At 35.9% G+C, this 16,704-nt stretch overlaps 2 protein-coding genes across 2 annotated transcripts; one reads left to right on the top strand and one right to left on the bottom strand.

Moving 5' to 3' along the window:
* Positions 1-220: 220 nt before the first annotated feature.
* Positions 221-11,318, top strand: LOC141900647 (protein unc-119 homolog B-B-like). The gene is made up of 5 exons (XM_074787629.1): positions 221-551; positions 1,353-1,466; positions 4,698-4,809; positions 5,744-5,916; positions 6,707-11,318. The coding sequence occupies exons 1-5, from the start codon at positions 362-364 to the stop codon at positions 6,817-6,819; spliced, it is 702 nt and encodes a 233-aa protein (XP_074643730.1). The 5' UTR covers positions 221-361; the 3' UTR covers positions 6,820-11,318.
* An 868-nt stretch (positions 11,319-12,186) lies between these two features.
* Positions 12,187-16,480, bottom strand: LOC141900642 (vacuolar protein sorting-associated protein 33A-like). The gene is made up of 16 exons (XM_074787625.1): positions 16,321-16,480; positions 15,942-16,007; positions 15,724-15,851; positions 15,347-15,443; positions 15,109-15,213; positions 14,900-15,016; positions 14,632-14,806; positions 14,166-14,350; positions 14,001-14,091; positions 13,806-13,880; positions 13,621-13,700; positions 13,452-13,538; positions 13,221-13,352; positions 12,970-13,138; positions 12,563-12,682; positions 12,187-12,435 (listed from the first exon to the last, which is right to left on the bottom strand). Exons 1-16 carry the CDS (start codon positions 16,420-16,422, stop codon positions 12,332-12,334), a joined length of 1,833 nt encoding a protein of 610 aa, XP_074643726.1. The 5' UTR covers positions 16,423-16,480; the 3' UTR covers positions 12,187-12,331.
* Between the last annotated feature and the right edge of the window lie 224 nt (positions 16,481-16,704).

The following is a 16,704-nucleotide window of genomic DNA, read 5'->3' on the forward strand; positions in this document are numbered from 1 at the left end:
CAAATTCCCACCATGTGGCCAAATCTGCCCTTTTAAAATTAAGTGTCATTGCTATTTCAGAGAATTAGCAAATGATATTGTGTTCTTTATATTCTATCTGCCAGTTACTAACTACTTAAAGAAAGCAACTGGATTCTGACGGATTCGAACCCATGAATTTCCAGAACATCAGTTCCAGGAGGTGGCGCCATCTAAGATCCGCACAGCGATCGTGATCCGACATATTTGCGTAGACAAAAGTAAACCAGGAAGTGAAATATTTCACAACAAATCACGATCGAATGGGTCCAAACCAAGGCGTCTGAGACAAGGGAATATTTGCGATAGTCGTTCGTTTTTTTTCAGAGCCTATTCGCGGACAATGAGTGCTGACGTTAAAATGAGCGGCGGTAAGAAAAAAGGAGGCGGATTTCTGTCTCGACAAGCGAAAGCCAGAAACAATAGCACATCGAGCAGCACCAGTAACAAAGACACGATTACTGAGGAAGAACTTTTAACTAAAGAGTCGATAACGCCGAATGATATATTGAAATTGAATAAAATTACTGACAGTGAGTATGACTATGATTATTAATTTGATTGATTTTTGTTTTTCATATTTTCATTTTCACAGGCCGGGGCTTTTTCAATTAGCTTCTGCCATAGGCCTATTTGTTCCTCCGCTCCTGGCTCTACTCCCTGCAAGTTAATATAGGTTAACCCCACAATTGGCTGGCCTTCCACTGTCTGTGATCAAACAATAGAATGGACCTGGTGTAAAACCATGAGTCAGGATCAAAGACTCATTTTTCCACTCCTCACTCATCCTACACACACTTATTGACTCCATGAGTTTGATATTAATTTCAGTAATTTTGGAGTCTAGACCTGATTTGACTCCCTTTAAGCTTTTCAAATTCTCAAGCGTAACATTTTCACTCAATTAAGCCCCGGTTCCTAGTTCAACAAATGTCAATCATCTTAACTGTAATTTAACGATAACCACACTCAAACGTGGTGAACGGATAATAAGATAAAATCCCACTATTTACAGATTAAAAGAATTTAAAAACCAGAATTTATTTATTCAATCAAAAATAATCTATTTTATTCACACCTGACGATGATCTCTAGGGTGAGATCGAAACGTCGTGTCTTTTATATATTTTTCATTGAATAAATAAATTCTGGTTTTTAAATTCTTTTAATCTGTAAATAGTGGGATTTTATCTTATTAACTTTAATTTGTTCATTTTCGGTTAGGCCCTAGTGCTATTTAACTTCATAAGCCAAGAGAGTCAGATTTTAAACAAATCAATAACTGCTGTAAACTGATCCTATAATCATTATCAATCTATTACTTATCATTACAGCATATTTATGTCCGTTGGAGGCCAATATTTTTGATATCGACTTCACACGATTCAAGCTTAGAGATATGGAAACATCAACAGTATTGTTTGAAGTAGCAAAGCCTTCAAGTCCAGGTACGGTATGGGATCTAAAGTCAGTCATCCACCTTCTGTTCTTGAAAGCGCATAATTCAGAGCCCACTTCAGCAGTATTTGACCATCTGTAGACGCTATTTAAGCCAATTTTCTGCTGTTTGTTTCTCTTTCAATTTGCCATTTTCAACTTTAGGCTAAACAAAAATGATACCTTGTTTCTCCGCAGCGGCCGGGTCATTTTTGTAAAATATGATAAAATTTGTAAACAGTTCATTTCTATAGCGGCCGGGTCTGTAATGGTAAAATTGATCACGATTTTAAAAAAAGTAATGTATAGGGTAGATAGGCGGCCGGCCGGGTCAACATTCAAGCTCAGCAGAGCGGAGAAACAAGGTATCAATTTTTTTTAGCCTTACGGTCAAAGCTTCGTTCTGTGGAAGTGTATCTGGGTTATTTTATCTCAGTGTATGAGGTGTTAGATTTAGATTTTCAGCATCATGTTTTAGGCTTGATTTATCGTGTTACATAGGCCCTAATATAATATTATAATCTAACCAATCACAATCTCAAGGGTAATATCTAAAAGTTCTCGTCCTTATCCGCGAAGGTCAGTTTTGTTTGTTTGAATTACGTGTTCTGTTGGCCATACCAGTAGTTCGTATACATTTACACAACAGGTCTCAAACTAGGATTAGTGGCCCTGTATGAAGGTAGTAATCAATTAGCTCACTGGTCAGTGCTCTGTTGATAGAATAAAGATTAGTTCCCTCATTAACGGTTTGGCCAATCCTAGACTAAGTCACCATTCCCTTCGAGATTATGAGTTTTTTTAATGAACCGAACCCTTGTTAGCCTTGTTGAATTCTGATGAGTCCACGAGTGGTTATATTCCTATATAGTGACTTTAGTTTCAATTTTCGAACAGAACTTCAATCGTAAGTTGAATACGCGGAAAATGCATCTAATGCGCAATGAATTTTAACTATTTAGAGAGTCGGATAGATGATTCGCGTGTGGGGTTGATTTAATGCGAGTAGCCAGGATGAACACCGGCAAATTAAGAAATTTCCCTCGGGGGCTGAATTCAGTTGCTTTTATTAAACCCGGATCAATTGTTACGCGAATATATTAATATAAAAAGGGGTCATGTGGGTCAGGTGGCCTTAATGGGATGTTTAGTGGAAACGTGAACCTGATTGTTGTCAGCGATAGCTTCTCAGTCTCTGACTTACTTAGGCCGATGTTTTGCCGTATACCATGAACAATTATTGATATCTGGGAATGTATTATCGATAATCATAGCAGACCGAATCAATAGTTCTCGGTTCATTTACTTATCTACTTCGTATGAATGATATGTATTTGAAGCAAATATGTATGTTCTGGTACAAATAGATCGGGCAAAGCGCATCATCCGTCCCTTATAATTTTAGGATCATTATTTCAAGCTTTTTTTTATCGCAAAACCCATATATTTCTGAGTAGAACCTCATTAAAATTAAGCTCAAGTGGTCCCCTGGAGAAAAAATGGATACCTCGTAGTTATAACCAATAATTTTTCGAGAGCTATCCAGTAGAGAATCGTTAAAACTTTCCATTCGGACCATAAATGAAAATTGGGGTCGAAATATCCGATAAAACAATGTGGATATAACAAGTACATCATGTATGTGTCGTCTATTCATGTCATTTAATGTATATGTATGATGTATGGATAAGACAGAAGACAGCTAGATTCTCACGCTGATCAGAAATCAATATCAAAATTTTACCAAAAACCGTCTGGTCATCACACGAAATGACTTATTATCAGCGTACCCTGTTTATTTATCTAGTTACTATGGTAACCACTTAACCGTGTAAAATGATATAGTCTCTCGATGCATGGTTACGTAGTGAATATGGTGATGGAATTGAACTTCTCGGTGATGACTTTAATTAGCAGAAATTAATGATAATTAATCATCATGGGTATTATCTAACTATGATGTAATACGTATGACTCGGGCTATTGGGTGCATTGATGTAAGATGATCGGTTATATTTATCGCGGAACCGGTTTAGGGAACCGGAAATATTTTCATACTGGCTACTTACCTCTAGTACTGGCTACTTACCTCTTACCGTTGATCTTTTTTCAGTTACAACTGCTCCTGATTTTCAGTATTTGTTACTATTTTATGACTAGACTGATTTGATTGGTTTGATGTGTACGAAAATAGGAAATATTCCTCGATAGAATGGCATTGAGCAACAAGATAAAATCCCACTATTTAGAGATTAAAAGAATTTAAAAACCAGAATTTATTTATTAAATCTAAAATATTTAAAAGACACGACGTTTCGATCTCACCCTAGAGATCATCGTCAGGTGTCTGAGATCGAAACGTCGTGTCTTTTAAATATTTTAGATTTAATAAATAAATTCTGGTTTTTAAATTCTTTTAATCTCTAAATAGTGGGATTTTATCTTATTATCCGTTCACCACGTTTGAGTGTGGTCTCCGTTCTGGCATTGAGCAACGTTTATATCATATCTCTGGGTTCTGTTACAGACAAAGTTTCCTTTGAATGTACATCAGAAAGATGTTTATGGCGTATTTACTAATTGAGAATCACGAAGCAGTAATTAACGAGCATTATCAATACGATTGATCATGTAGCATTATAAATATGTTTATGAAAATGAGCTGTTTGTAGTTTGCATATTGTACGTATAGGACATTTAGTAGTCATGATGTTGGGAATGATTTCTATAACCAGCCACATTGAAAATACATGCGTCAATAGAAACAAGAATTAGTGCCTTGTCATTTTTTTCCCATTTGGGATTGAACGCGGCGAAAAAACAGTTCGCGCTTAATTTCATTAAGGTATAACAACAGTTACAGGCTGATACTTTGTCTCGTTTTTCGCGGATTAGTCGCTATGGACGCGTTTTGGCATAATTTATTCCCAGATTCACGTATTGGTTTTTGTTAGAAGCATATATACAGGGATATATATACAGGGTTTTATATAGGTTTTCGTAGAAAACCTTATAAGCTTTTTAAATAGAAAACCAGTTTGTGAATAAATGCAAATTCTTGTCAACTGCCTTTTATTCTCTCCTGTTGCACACACATTTTGCCAAAAGTAGATAGGAGCTTAGAATGACTTCTAAATCCGATGAATCGGACGGACCATATCTTTTTCAACGGGCACCTCATCGTAAAGTCACTGCGACTACTTGGCCTTACCGAATTGTTCATTTAATTTTTCTTGTTACAGAGAGGGAAGTGGTGGCTGATATCGACGTGGAAGATGTTGACCCCAATGCCGGACGTTTCGTTCGTTATCAATTCACCTCACAATTTCTCAAGCTCAAGACGGTCGGAGCAACGTACGTAAACCCTTACCGCAATACGAATGATATCATCAGTTTATCAGTCCAGATACAAATTCGGTTGGTGAAATAGAGTATCAATACCAGTACTTTTTGAAAACGTAAATTGATTGGAGCGAGTTGTTATTAAATCACTAAATAAACTCAAAGAAGAGATGATACCTGTGGGGTGAATAAGATCTCTTGCCTGAAGGAAGGTGGTTTGAAATAAAGTAATGATTCTGTATGAAAACAAAATAGGGTTTCAAAAAAGGTTTTTCCTTGGCAATTTTCATGTTATTGAAAAAGCAAGAAAAGGAGAAGAAAATCTAGCGATCAATATATTTTTCTGTTGTGAGACGGCTGATGGAAGTATATTCCAGTTTTAGAATCTACTGAGCAGTAAATATCCATTAATCGCCTTATCCGACTTAAAACTCATCGACTGATGCTTAACATACCGGGTATATACATGTATCAATATATACGGATAGTTCACTTGTTGGAATTCTGAAACTAAACAGAGTACTCGGCTTATCTTAGGAATATCAGGGGTCATTAGATAATAATTACTGGTACAATGTATCTTGACTAGAAAAATTGCTAATGGAGCAGTTATTCATTATATCCCTGGCCAGCTTGTACATGTATCTAGTATATACCAAGAGTTACCAACCATCAGCGATTTTCGGGGGAGGGAGTTGTCCCCAATAGTGCTGTCCGTGATGGTGATTTTTACGGTATTGAATATGATTCAGTTGTCTTGCGTCCCGATATAAAGAGCTTAACTTCTCATTTGCCTATGTCCCCGAAAGTTTCTTCGGCCAGACTTTGTTCAGATATTTACAATAAGGCAGCTCTGATACGTGTTAAACAATGGATATTCGTAAATTCTGGTATATACGAAGGGTTGCAGATAATTTCATGCGCGACGATTTGTTTCTTCTTGCAGGGTGGAATTCACGATCGGTGACAAACCGGTGAACAAGTTCCGTATGATCGAACGTCATTATTTCCGTGATAAACTGCTGAAAACGTTTGATTTCGAGTTCGGTTTCTGCATTCCCAACAGTAAGAACACTGTCGAACACATATACGAGTTTCCTCAATTAACACCAGATGAAAGTAAGTATTAATACATCTGATTCACAAGTTTAATCATTTTATCACCTTATTACCAACCTCTCACATGTTCCCTCATTGTGTGTAGCCAGTCTGCTCGGTGCTACTTTTTTGACACCTTGATTTGTGCTTACTTTTCATAAAAATGTCAGTATGTGCTGAAAAGAGCTAGTTTTTCACTTAAAGTCATCTGAAAAGATTTTGTCTCAGCATTCGTAATTGTTATACTAAGTTATGGGCAATTAACATGAGTGCATGAATGACATGAGTTATTTTTCTATAGGTAATTGTTTGACAGTTACGTTGTTTATCACGGGTACAATTCATTAAAAGAGTGCTACTTTTTCCTCACGAAAAGTACTAACTTAAGCCTTACAGCTACAGATCATCTTACCCAAGTACCTTTAAATTTTAGAAGATTATTTTACATGAACCAGAACTGAAATTTCCAATTATGTGATTTTAACAAAAAAAATGTAGTTTCGTAACAACTATATATCTGTACTTCGATTTCCAATCTGAAAATTAAAAAGTAAAGGACACCAAATCAAACTAAATCTACTAATCAAATAAATCACAGGGTCAACTCTATTTTAAAATAAAAAAACAAAACCTATATCTAAAAATCTATAAATCAATTTACTGTTGAGGAGATGATAGAAAAAGTTTTGTATAATAACATGGTCAACCCTATTCTGAAATAAAAAACAAAACCTATTTCTAAAAATCTATAAATCGATTTATTGTTGAGAAGATGATAGAAAAAGTTTCATATATGTATCTTTATTTACAGTTGAGGAGATGATAGAGCATCCGTATGAAACACGTTCAGACAGTTTATACTTCGTAGATGATAAACTGATAATGCACAATAAAGCCGATTACGCTTACAACGGAGGCCAGTAACCGGAACATACGTCGCTGGAATATTACTGATGCACAATGAGATTCAGCTCTCAGAAAAATCATCAGATCGACCCCCGATTGGATGTAATTTACCAGTTACTCGCGCTGTTTGAGAGGGTTAACTGCGCGTTGACCGGGTTTAACCCTCGATAACACGGATATCTAAATCTAAAACTATTCAATGTTCATTTTGAAAACAAAAAAGATCAATCGAAAGAATCGAGCGGCATCATTCGTCACAGCAATCACGTGTTCGAATCATCTAACATTGATAGCAGTTGCCACGAACAACCAAACATTTTGAATGATTAGGTGTTATTACGACACGTATGCTAAGTGAATTTGACATGATGATCGTTACTTGAAAACTGATGATGATTATGAAGATCATTTGACGTATGCGTGAAGATTGGTCTATTGTTTTTAGTGCGTTAGATAGTTGAAAGAATAACTCTCATCAGTCTTCAAAAGTTTTTATTTTTGTGATACAGGTAATTACATTTTTTCACTGGTGATTTATAAGTTAACGCTTTCGAAACAGGATAAAGACTCGATATTTAAAAAAACACTAACATTTTAGGCTCTCATAAATTAAGCATCTTTGAATGAAATTTCAGCTTTATTTTGACTGTACATAGCTAAAGCACCTCCAATTGGCACTTATATATAGAATTTCTTGCCAGAATATACCACTTGAGTGAATGGGGAATATAAGTTAGAAAATTGATGAAAGAGCAATAAGCTTCTACGGCCAGTCAGTTGCTACAGTGGACGACGAAGTGAAGGAACATCGGCTACGAAATATTTACAAGTGACCAGTTCCAATTTTATTGCAGTGTCCCTACGATACGTTGATTCCTCAAAAACTCCTCCTTTTAACAGAAATCGCTTTTAAAGATGCTTGAAACTCCTTTCATTTGAGCAAAAATCCTCAAAACTCAAAGAATGTTTGTAGTTGTACAGTAAACTACGGCTAAATCGATACAATTCGAATCAGGATTTTTTCTTTACCCAATTAGGCTAAAAAAAATTGATACCTTGTTTCTCCGCTCTGTTGAGCTTAAATGTTAACCCGGCCGGCCGCCTATCTACCCTATACATTACTTTTTTTTAAATCGTGATCAATTTTACCATAACAGACCCGGCCGCTATAGAAATGAACTGTTTATAAATTTTATCATATTTTACAAAAATGACCCGGCCGCTGCGGAGAAACAAGGTATCATTTTTGTTTAGCCTTAGGCGGTTACAGAATTAGAAACTGAGTTTAGTGTAAAGGATTAAGGTACCGAAATACCCGTTTACCTTGATAAACAGTCCTGATTTAGGATGAGTCTATTGATTTAAGATCACTTCCTTGAAATCTTCTTTAAAACTCCTGGGAAACTCCTTATATCTAGGAATGACGGATCCGTAGGGACCCTGCACCGTCATGACTTAGATGTCTTATAATCGAGAGAGAACTGGTTTCATCTCTTTGATAGCCGTAAAACATGTTCCTCCAGATGTTTTTATACCCTATTGATCTTGAATGAATGTAAATACAAAAATTTATAAAAAAGAAAAAAAGTCATCATTTGAACACCGCTAGCAGTTAGATTTCAAAACATACCGACGTAACTGATATTTTACTCTCGGTACATCGTAAACTTATTGGAAAATTCCACCTCTAAATAGTTTGCCGTTAATTGTACAATAAACATACATAGGCATTTCGTAAAATGTCTATAGTAATATGAAAAGTATCGATAATACTGTACAACCTACGCCAAAATCACAAGTTTCGTCGGAATCTTTTTCTGTAAAGAGCCTGGCTTACAGGTCGGACGATAAAAACTATTGCTAACCGTAGTTAATTCATATCCATTCTTCCCCATCGTCGTCTTATTTGTGTGTAGAAATAGTAGCTGATAGCTGAGTATGCTGCTTGGAAGATTTTATATTTTAGCCGCGTTCAATTCCGATCTGGGAGAGATGAATTGATGACTTGCCGTAGTTTTATAGGACTGACCATGCACTATAGAGCCCTGACTTGTAGGCACCCTACAAGAGAGTCGGTGTACGACACCCAGGTACGTAGGCCTCTAATTGAAACTGTTGAACTTTTTAATTTCCTCGAGTTTCACTTAGTGGTGTCTACTATAAAACTGGGTCGTTGAATATTCCCTCTGGTTGAGTCGTCAGGTGTAGATTCTCTTACCATGTGTCAGCGTAGTGTATTTGATTGAAATAGGCGAAATTTCCGTCCTTTCTTAGTGCATTCCTTAATTGATGATATTACGTTTGAATTTTTGAATACGCTGTGATCAATCATCTTACATCTGCTAAATCCATTGTAAAGCTGTATTTTCCCCATATTTCTTGGGTTCACTTCTAATTACCAAAAAAAAAAACGGACTGCAGGTTGTTGTGTGCAACGAACGCTTCACTTGATCTCCAAGATTAAATGTTGTTATGTATTTATTATATATTATTATAATTACCATTATTATATAAACATGATATTGTAATGCTACTGTGCGCTTGTATTATTTGTGAACTTATGTTGCAACTTATTTAGCAGTGCGTTTTGTAAAAAAAAAACATTTTGTTTCTTTTTCACTTCAATTTTCCTCTCATCTGGCGAAGAATGTAAGAAAAATAACCTAGCAAAAAGATGTTCTAGCAATGAGTGTCTACAGAGAAACAGAAATATGTTTATGTTATTTTGCATTGCTTAACCCGCATTTTGTTCGATGTATCTGTTGGTCCTCTAGTGTAGGTCTAATTAGAGAACAATGGCTATGATGGAAAATAGTGGATTTAGCTAGACTTTTGTGGTACGTTTTCTTAGCAGAGTTTGATCATCTGTGTGTGGTACGTTCTCTTTCCAACAGTTAGTCGGTCGTTTAGAAGGCCTCGTAAAAGAGAACAATCGCTAATGATGAAAATGTATCGTTCTCATCATGAATCAATAATTTTTTGCTAAAAATCTTGCTCAATTTCATATTATTGATCTTATGAAAAATCGTTTTAGTTTTTTACGAATCACAAACTGTTTAAAAAGAGTATATATTATAACGATAAAAAACATAGCTTAGTAGTGCTGACTTAGTCCATAGAGTGTTTTTTTGTCCTGAATGTCAGTTGCAATTGATTCAAATTCATATTACTAAAGCCAAGCTCAGGTCGAGTTACAACCCCTATCAGATCGAACAGCGGTAGTACACACGTGACCGTGGACACTTGGTCGTCGATTTATTTGTCTCATGAGCTCTCAGGTCAACTACGACTTGATCATCGCCGAGCCGAAGTGACGCAACGCTCGTTGCTGATTGGCTACGACTTTAAAGATCAGTCGTAGATAATAGAACTTGTTCTTCTGTCACTGTGATCAATCCGTTGCGGTCGTAAGTACACTCATGTCGAACAGGTTCCTGATTAAAAAATCGCAGATTGCTTCCTTACGATCCGACGATCTGATCGGATCTTAGGGGTCATTCATTTATTACGTACGCATTAGGAGAGGGTGAGGGGTCAGTGCAATTGCGTACTGTAATGCTTAATGTATATGAAAAAATGGCCAATTTTGCATACAGAGGGGGAGGGGGTTGAAAAATTCAAATTTTATGCGTATGTAATAAATGAATGATCCCTTAGTCGACCTGAGCTTGGCTTTAATCTATCACTCTTCATGATTAAATGGCTGCACATTTTGAAACGTCAAGAGAACAATTCGAATAATTTAGTTCGAGTTGTTACCCCCAGTGGCCTACATTGCCCTTGTATAATATGTTGTAATCAAGTCGGTCATACCTCGCGATAGTAGATTTTTCAATCAAATATATCAAGTAGTTTTGTGTAAACTGAGAAATGGAAGAATAAACACCTCGATTACCACCGTTATTCTCATTCGACGTATGTCTCAAAAATAGTTTTTCGTTTTTGCTGTAATGTTAAAAAGATGATAAGTAACAATCGGCACCCGATGCAACACATTTGTAATTATTTTCTTCTGATAAAATGATGATTAATAACGCTATGTAGGCCTACATTAAGATTCGAGAGATTGTAACAATTGCTTTATTTTTCTGCGAAGTGAAGGGGTTTGTTCGTCGCTCGATTTCCGTCGATTTAATGTTTTGTCACTTGTTTTACAACTACGTGTAGCTTCTTGTCTTCGGAGCGAGCCTTCGGTGTGATGGTTTTAAGCGGTATATGCAAAGTGGCAGAGAGCGGGTTCGAAACCGTGCCGATCGAGCATGTACACATAGGACATCATTCAGAATAGGAATACAATTATGTGTACAAAATTTCAACTTCCACAATTATAACATGCGTGATGCATCATAAAAATGACAAGAACAGATATTGATGTATAGATTGAAATGAATGTGAACTATGTCAATCAATGTTTATTTATTTATTTGTTAATTTCTTTTGTGTTAAAATGTGGCCACTGTGTGTTACTGTGTATTAATTGTACAGTTGTTGGAATAAATCAAGTGTATCAAAATAAATTGTCACTGTTTCTCAATATTCTCAATATCTGATTTTCATCGCTCTTTAAGTTTAGTTTTGCATTTTTCTATCGAAGTCATATAGAAAATCAATAATGCATGCGGTCCTTACCGGTAAGGATACTGTTCCATATAGCTCTGAGGTTTCCTACTCTTAACCCGTTTTTGCATAAAAATCCAACGATCTTCACTTAATTGGTGAATTCGATATCACAGAAATCGATATGTTTGTGATAAAAAAGTGAGAATGTGGGCTCGTTTAATTTATAATTGGCTACCAACAGATATCAATTCATACTTCGCGTGGTCCGTTTGAATATAAGCAACAAAACAACAGAAAACGTACATTTACCGTACAATTTCTCGTTGATCGCGAAACATGTATGAAGCGTGGTATACAAACGATACGGCAGAATGCTGGACTCAGAACGACGGACGTTGGGAAATGAACGCGTACGTTTTGCCGCCGTTTATCATCGTTAATTGATTTAATTGTACGGCGAATGTTCTTTAGATTAAAAGCATTCTTTTCAGGTTCAGCGAAACAAACTTTCAACCTGATGCAGTTCATTATATCTAACTATCTATCTATCATACCTGATGAGGCAAAAGCGAATCAGCGAAATCGATCGTGTTGGTTTATGATTTTGTTTGTGGCCATGATCGTTCATTCGACTCTCTACCAAAAGAAACAGGCAACGTTTCATAAAAATCTTTAGAATATCCATCAGCAACTGTGAGCAATTTGGAGCCATATAAAAGTGTGTTATAACAGCTTTAATGAATATTATGAAAAATTGCCTTTTTATATTGAAATTTGCCAGAAACAAGAATTACGACACTATGAAATAACAAATTAATATCCATGAAATATTTTATTTATCAAAATGTACATAAAATACATCGCCATCCATATAGGAACTATATACATTAACTGATTTGTTTATGAACAATCTTTATTGAAGTATGCAAATATTGACTAGGTGATTATCATATTAATATTCAAGTATTCTTTAGAATGGGTTGGGTGGCGGTGGTTTAAGTTCATCTTCCATTGATGACAGCCAACTGTCTCCATTTATCAATTTAGTCGTAGCTATGATGTAATCAGTGGGACCTGTAGAACAAAACACATTGGATTAGATGAGTATTATCTGCTTACTTTGACGAATCAACTTCTTAACAAACGAGAAATCATTTGATCAACACAATTGAATACCACTATTAAAACGAGTAGTACTTACTATCATCACTCTGAGCAAGAAATCTTAAAGCAGCGAGTTCAGCATACGTGATGCCACCCAGGAATACAACCAATGTAGTCTTCTGTTCAGTATTGGAATGTGTCGAGGAAATTGAGCTTTCTAATAATAGATGGAAAAAATGTGTGATTAAACCGATCATTAACAAACTACGATGACAGCGAAATTGCCGCAGTATTGAAGTTTAACATGTGGACTGGAAGAAATTGTCCAAAAACTGTAATAGGCGTTTAGTGCCAATCCTGTCTTAAAGATGCGTTAACATGCAGAGATCCTCCAGATCCCACATTAAGGGTTCTCCCCACACACAAGATATGCCATTTTTCCCAATGTCTGACCAACGGAAAAATGAAGGATATGTCACTAAATGAAAGAAGGTCTCCGCTTACTTCTCTTCCGTAAACCAACAGGAATTTGTTGCACTTCTTCGAATCGTGGTCCAGGCAGCAGATTAAGTAACTCCGTGATACTTCTCCAACCAGGTCGGGCTAAGTACTGAATCAGCCTCACACTTACCGGGGCATATCCACTGTACACGTAGGATATATCATTCGGATTCTGCAACATAAATAGAATACATTTCAGCACAAGGTACAGATATTACTGAAGCACGAAATATTTACAATGATGGAATTTCTACCTGCTCTTGTACTTCCTCGACTAATAGTTTCAATGTTTTTCTCACGGCTGGGAATATAGGTTTTGACTGAACGTGCAAGAGTCCAGCTTTCTCGAGATTTTGTAGCGTAATTACATGCTTAAACCCGTATGTCTTAAAAGAGATTTATTTAACCATCAACGTATTTTGATTATAACTGAGAGAAACCTGATATATTTCAACGATTCTTTGTATTCTTTTCCACTTTCTTACCTGTAAAATCTCTCTTTTGTAATGTTCTAAAACTTTTTGCTTCAGACCTGTATTGCATGCACATTGTATACATATCAATCGTAATACCTACGGACATACAGAATAAACATTCACAATACACAGGATTAAACTACTACAATTCACAGCACTACGCAGCGAACACCCTTACCTTGAAAATTGGCTCTTTCCTTGCAATACAATCTTCTACATACGGATTGACCTTGTCAGCTTCTACACCATTTATGAACTCTAAAATAGATACCAATTTCCATTATCACCTTACAATACTGACATATTACTATCAAATCAGACTGATTGCATCAAGAACAGATATGTTGCAGTAGAGTTATGTACCCTGTTGAGTTCTGAGACAATCCAGAAATTGATCAGAGTCTGTTACTTCTTTGATTAATTCAGCAATTGATGTATCTGGAAAGGAGAATTCAACAAAAGATGCAATAGGAGGTCTGAGATGCAATGGCAAAATCCAAATAATTTGGTTTTTAAATATTTTCCGTTTAAAGTAAGTTAATCGTCTGGACTACTTACGTGTGCCAAGAGACTGTTTTGCAGCAGTCATATGAGGCAGTTTCGTTACGAAATCTCTCAATTCTCCAACAGTTTTAGCCGAATGTCGCTCCTAAGCAGAAAACCATCTCATCAAAAAAGTTTATATCAAAATAATAGAGAAGTAACGGACAACGCTAGACTTACATCAGCTAAAGCAGAAATCAGCTTAGCTTTTTTACTTAGAGCTGGTCCAACAGCATTAAAGTTCTTATCCCTGATTTCTGCGTACAACTCTTCACCGGAATTCAATATAATTTTCTTGAACTCCTCTTTTTTTGCTCCGTCTTCGATGGCCTTTGTAAATTTCTCGGGAGGAAATTTAGCAGTAGCTTCAAAGATAAATTTACATTGTATGAATGGTACAAAAAGGGACAACATAATATCGAATTTGACCAAGTGGCTGAACCAAGGTGGCTGAGCAATTGAACCATTTGACCAAGACCAGGTCGACCAGGTGGGTTGAGCAACACTAAGATGGACGAGAACAGGACCTCGACAGATCGGTTATTCCTGGATATATGGAGTTGTAGGAACCCTGAAGAACATTGATCAGGCTCTGACTGAGAAAGGACCTGATCCATGAATAACCATCACAGATAACTTAACTTACTGTTATGAATGCCGAAGATTTCATCGATCAAACCTTCATAGGTAAGTTGTGAAAGTAAAGGCGTTAAAGGGTCAACCATACGATCTAATAAAACTAGGTTATCGATCTGCGGTGTTATTTGCATCTCATTACCAGCCATTTCCCTTCTCATTCTCAATATCATATCACAAACATGCTACAATATTAACAAAAAACACCTATGTAAAATTCATTCAATGCCTTGCCCTATAAAACAATTCCAGTACAAGGAAGTAAACACTATACAAACCTTTGCACAATCACCTTTTCCGTAGATATTTGGTATCACTCCGTACAGAGCTTGAATAGTCATGATAGATTTTGCCATATGAAATAAACTAGTGTAATCTTTGTAGAGGTAGCATTCCTATAAAACATTCCAAATTCAATGAACATGAATGAAAATTACCAGGAGAACAAAATGATTATTTACTACCAGAAGTGACTGTAGTTACTTACGCGAAATGATGTTTCATTTTCCATTGACAACAGGTCGTAATCAAAAGGAATCAAATCCAGACAGAAATCTTCTTTGATATTTAAATAACTGTAAACATTCAAGTCCTAAAAATGTAATCAGAGGAATACTTTTTCACCAAAAAATGAATAGATATATTTTCCCATGAATGAATGTTTTTAAGTCTCAATTTCTTGTCGAAACAAGGTCTTTACAACAATTGCTATCCGCAATAAAAACCTTCAATTTTTTTTCACAAATTAAACTCCTCCTCGGTACAAACAGTATATGATATTCCTTTCTGCTCGAACTGTTAAAGCCTGTATTGCCTTCTTCCCTGAAGAACAAATACAAGCAATCATAGTAGACAATTAATGATAGATTTAGATATTCACTTCCAACTGCAAGGGTGTGAAAATGTTGGTTTAAGATAGGCCTAACCAGCGAATAAATACCACAGTAATGATTAACTTTTAATTATCACTATTTCAACAATCCACTATTCTCCAAACGTGGGAATTACAGTAGGCCTGCCTAATTATTCGCTGCAATAGAAAGAAACTATCTAATTCTCCTTGTTCAATGATGATTCAATAATAAGAGGACCATACACTTACTTCAGTATGTTTTCAGCTATTGTATCCATGAGTTCCAACTTTGGTCGGACAATGAATACGATATTTTGAACGTTTGACTGCGGAAGACGACCATTGTTCAATAAAAACATCTTTTCAACTTCATGTTCCTAAAACATCAACACAATTACAAAATTGTTGAGAAATTACAAATCACATAGGTTCAAATCAGTAAAGAAAGATCATTTCCAGAAACTTGCCTGCAATAGGGGATATTCAGCTACCAGTCCAAAAGGGCCTGTGAGGACGCTGTCCCATACTAAAGCCTAAAAAGGAAGTCATTCAGCGTCAATTTCATCATTCAGAATAAAACAAGTGAACAGAGAACTAAGATTTTTGAATGAATGATTCAAAAATGTATTCAAGTAAACAGTCTCAAGTAAATAAAGATAGTCTTGGGTCCTGTCGGTGTTGACAACAGGTGTCAGTCATTCGTTTTCACTTTCATTCAGCGGAGACAGTTTTTCATTGACACAAACCCGGAAGTGGAAGAAAACGTTCCTCTTTTTACGGTATTACATCAACCGAAAGCGGAAAAACATTAATTTAGCGCTCATCAGAGATTAGCTATAACAGTACCTTCGTTCCGATACATCTGTCCAAACAATCCAGTAATTCACGACGATAAGCTTCGCGTAAAACGAACAAATTTATCTTCCCACCGGCCAAGTGCGACGCCATGATAAAAATGTATTCAGTGAGCGCCCTCTAGTGGCATACCTTATGTTATCATGAAAAACTACGGAAACGATTTTGAAATATTTTCATTGTATTAAAAAAGTCTATTGCTGATTTCTACGCTTTTTATAACTTAATTTACTCTTTTGAATGATGTGGTATTTTAATGTATCAATAAAATCTAATTGACATGAATTGATCGCGGATAAATACAACTAATTTACTAAGTAGATTATATAATCGATTTAACGACTGTAAAACGGAGACTAAATCTATTAAAGTACA

The sequence above is a fragment of the Tubulanus polymorphus genome, chromosome 2, assembly GCF_964204645.1.
Source record: "Tubulanus polymorphus chromosome 2, tnTubPoly1.2, whole genome shotgun sequence".
NCBI lineage: Eukaryota > Metazoa > Nemertea > Palaeonemertea > Tubulaniformes > Tubulanidae > Tubulanus > Tubulanus polymorphus.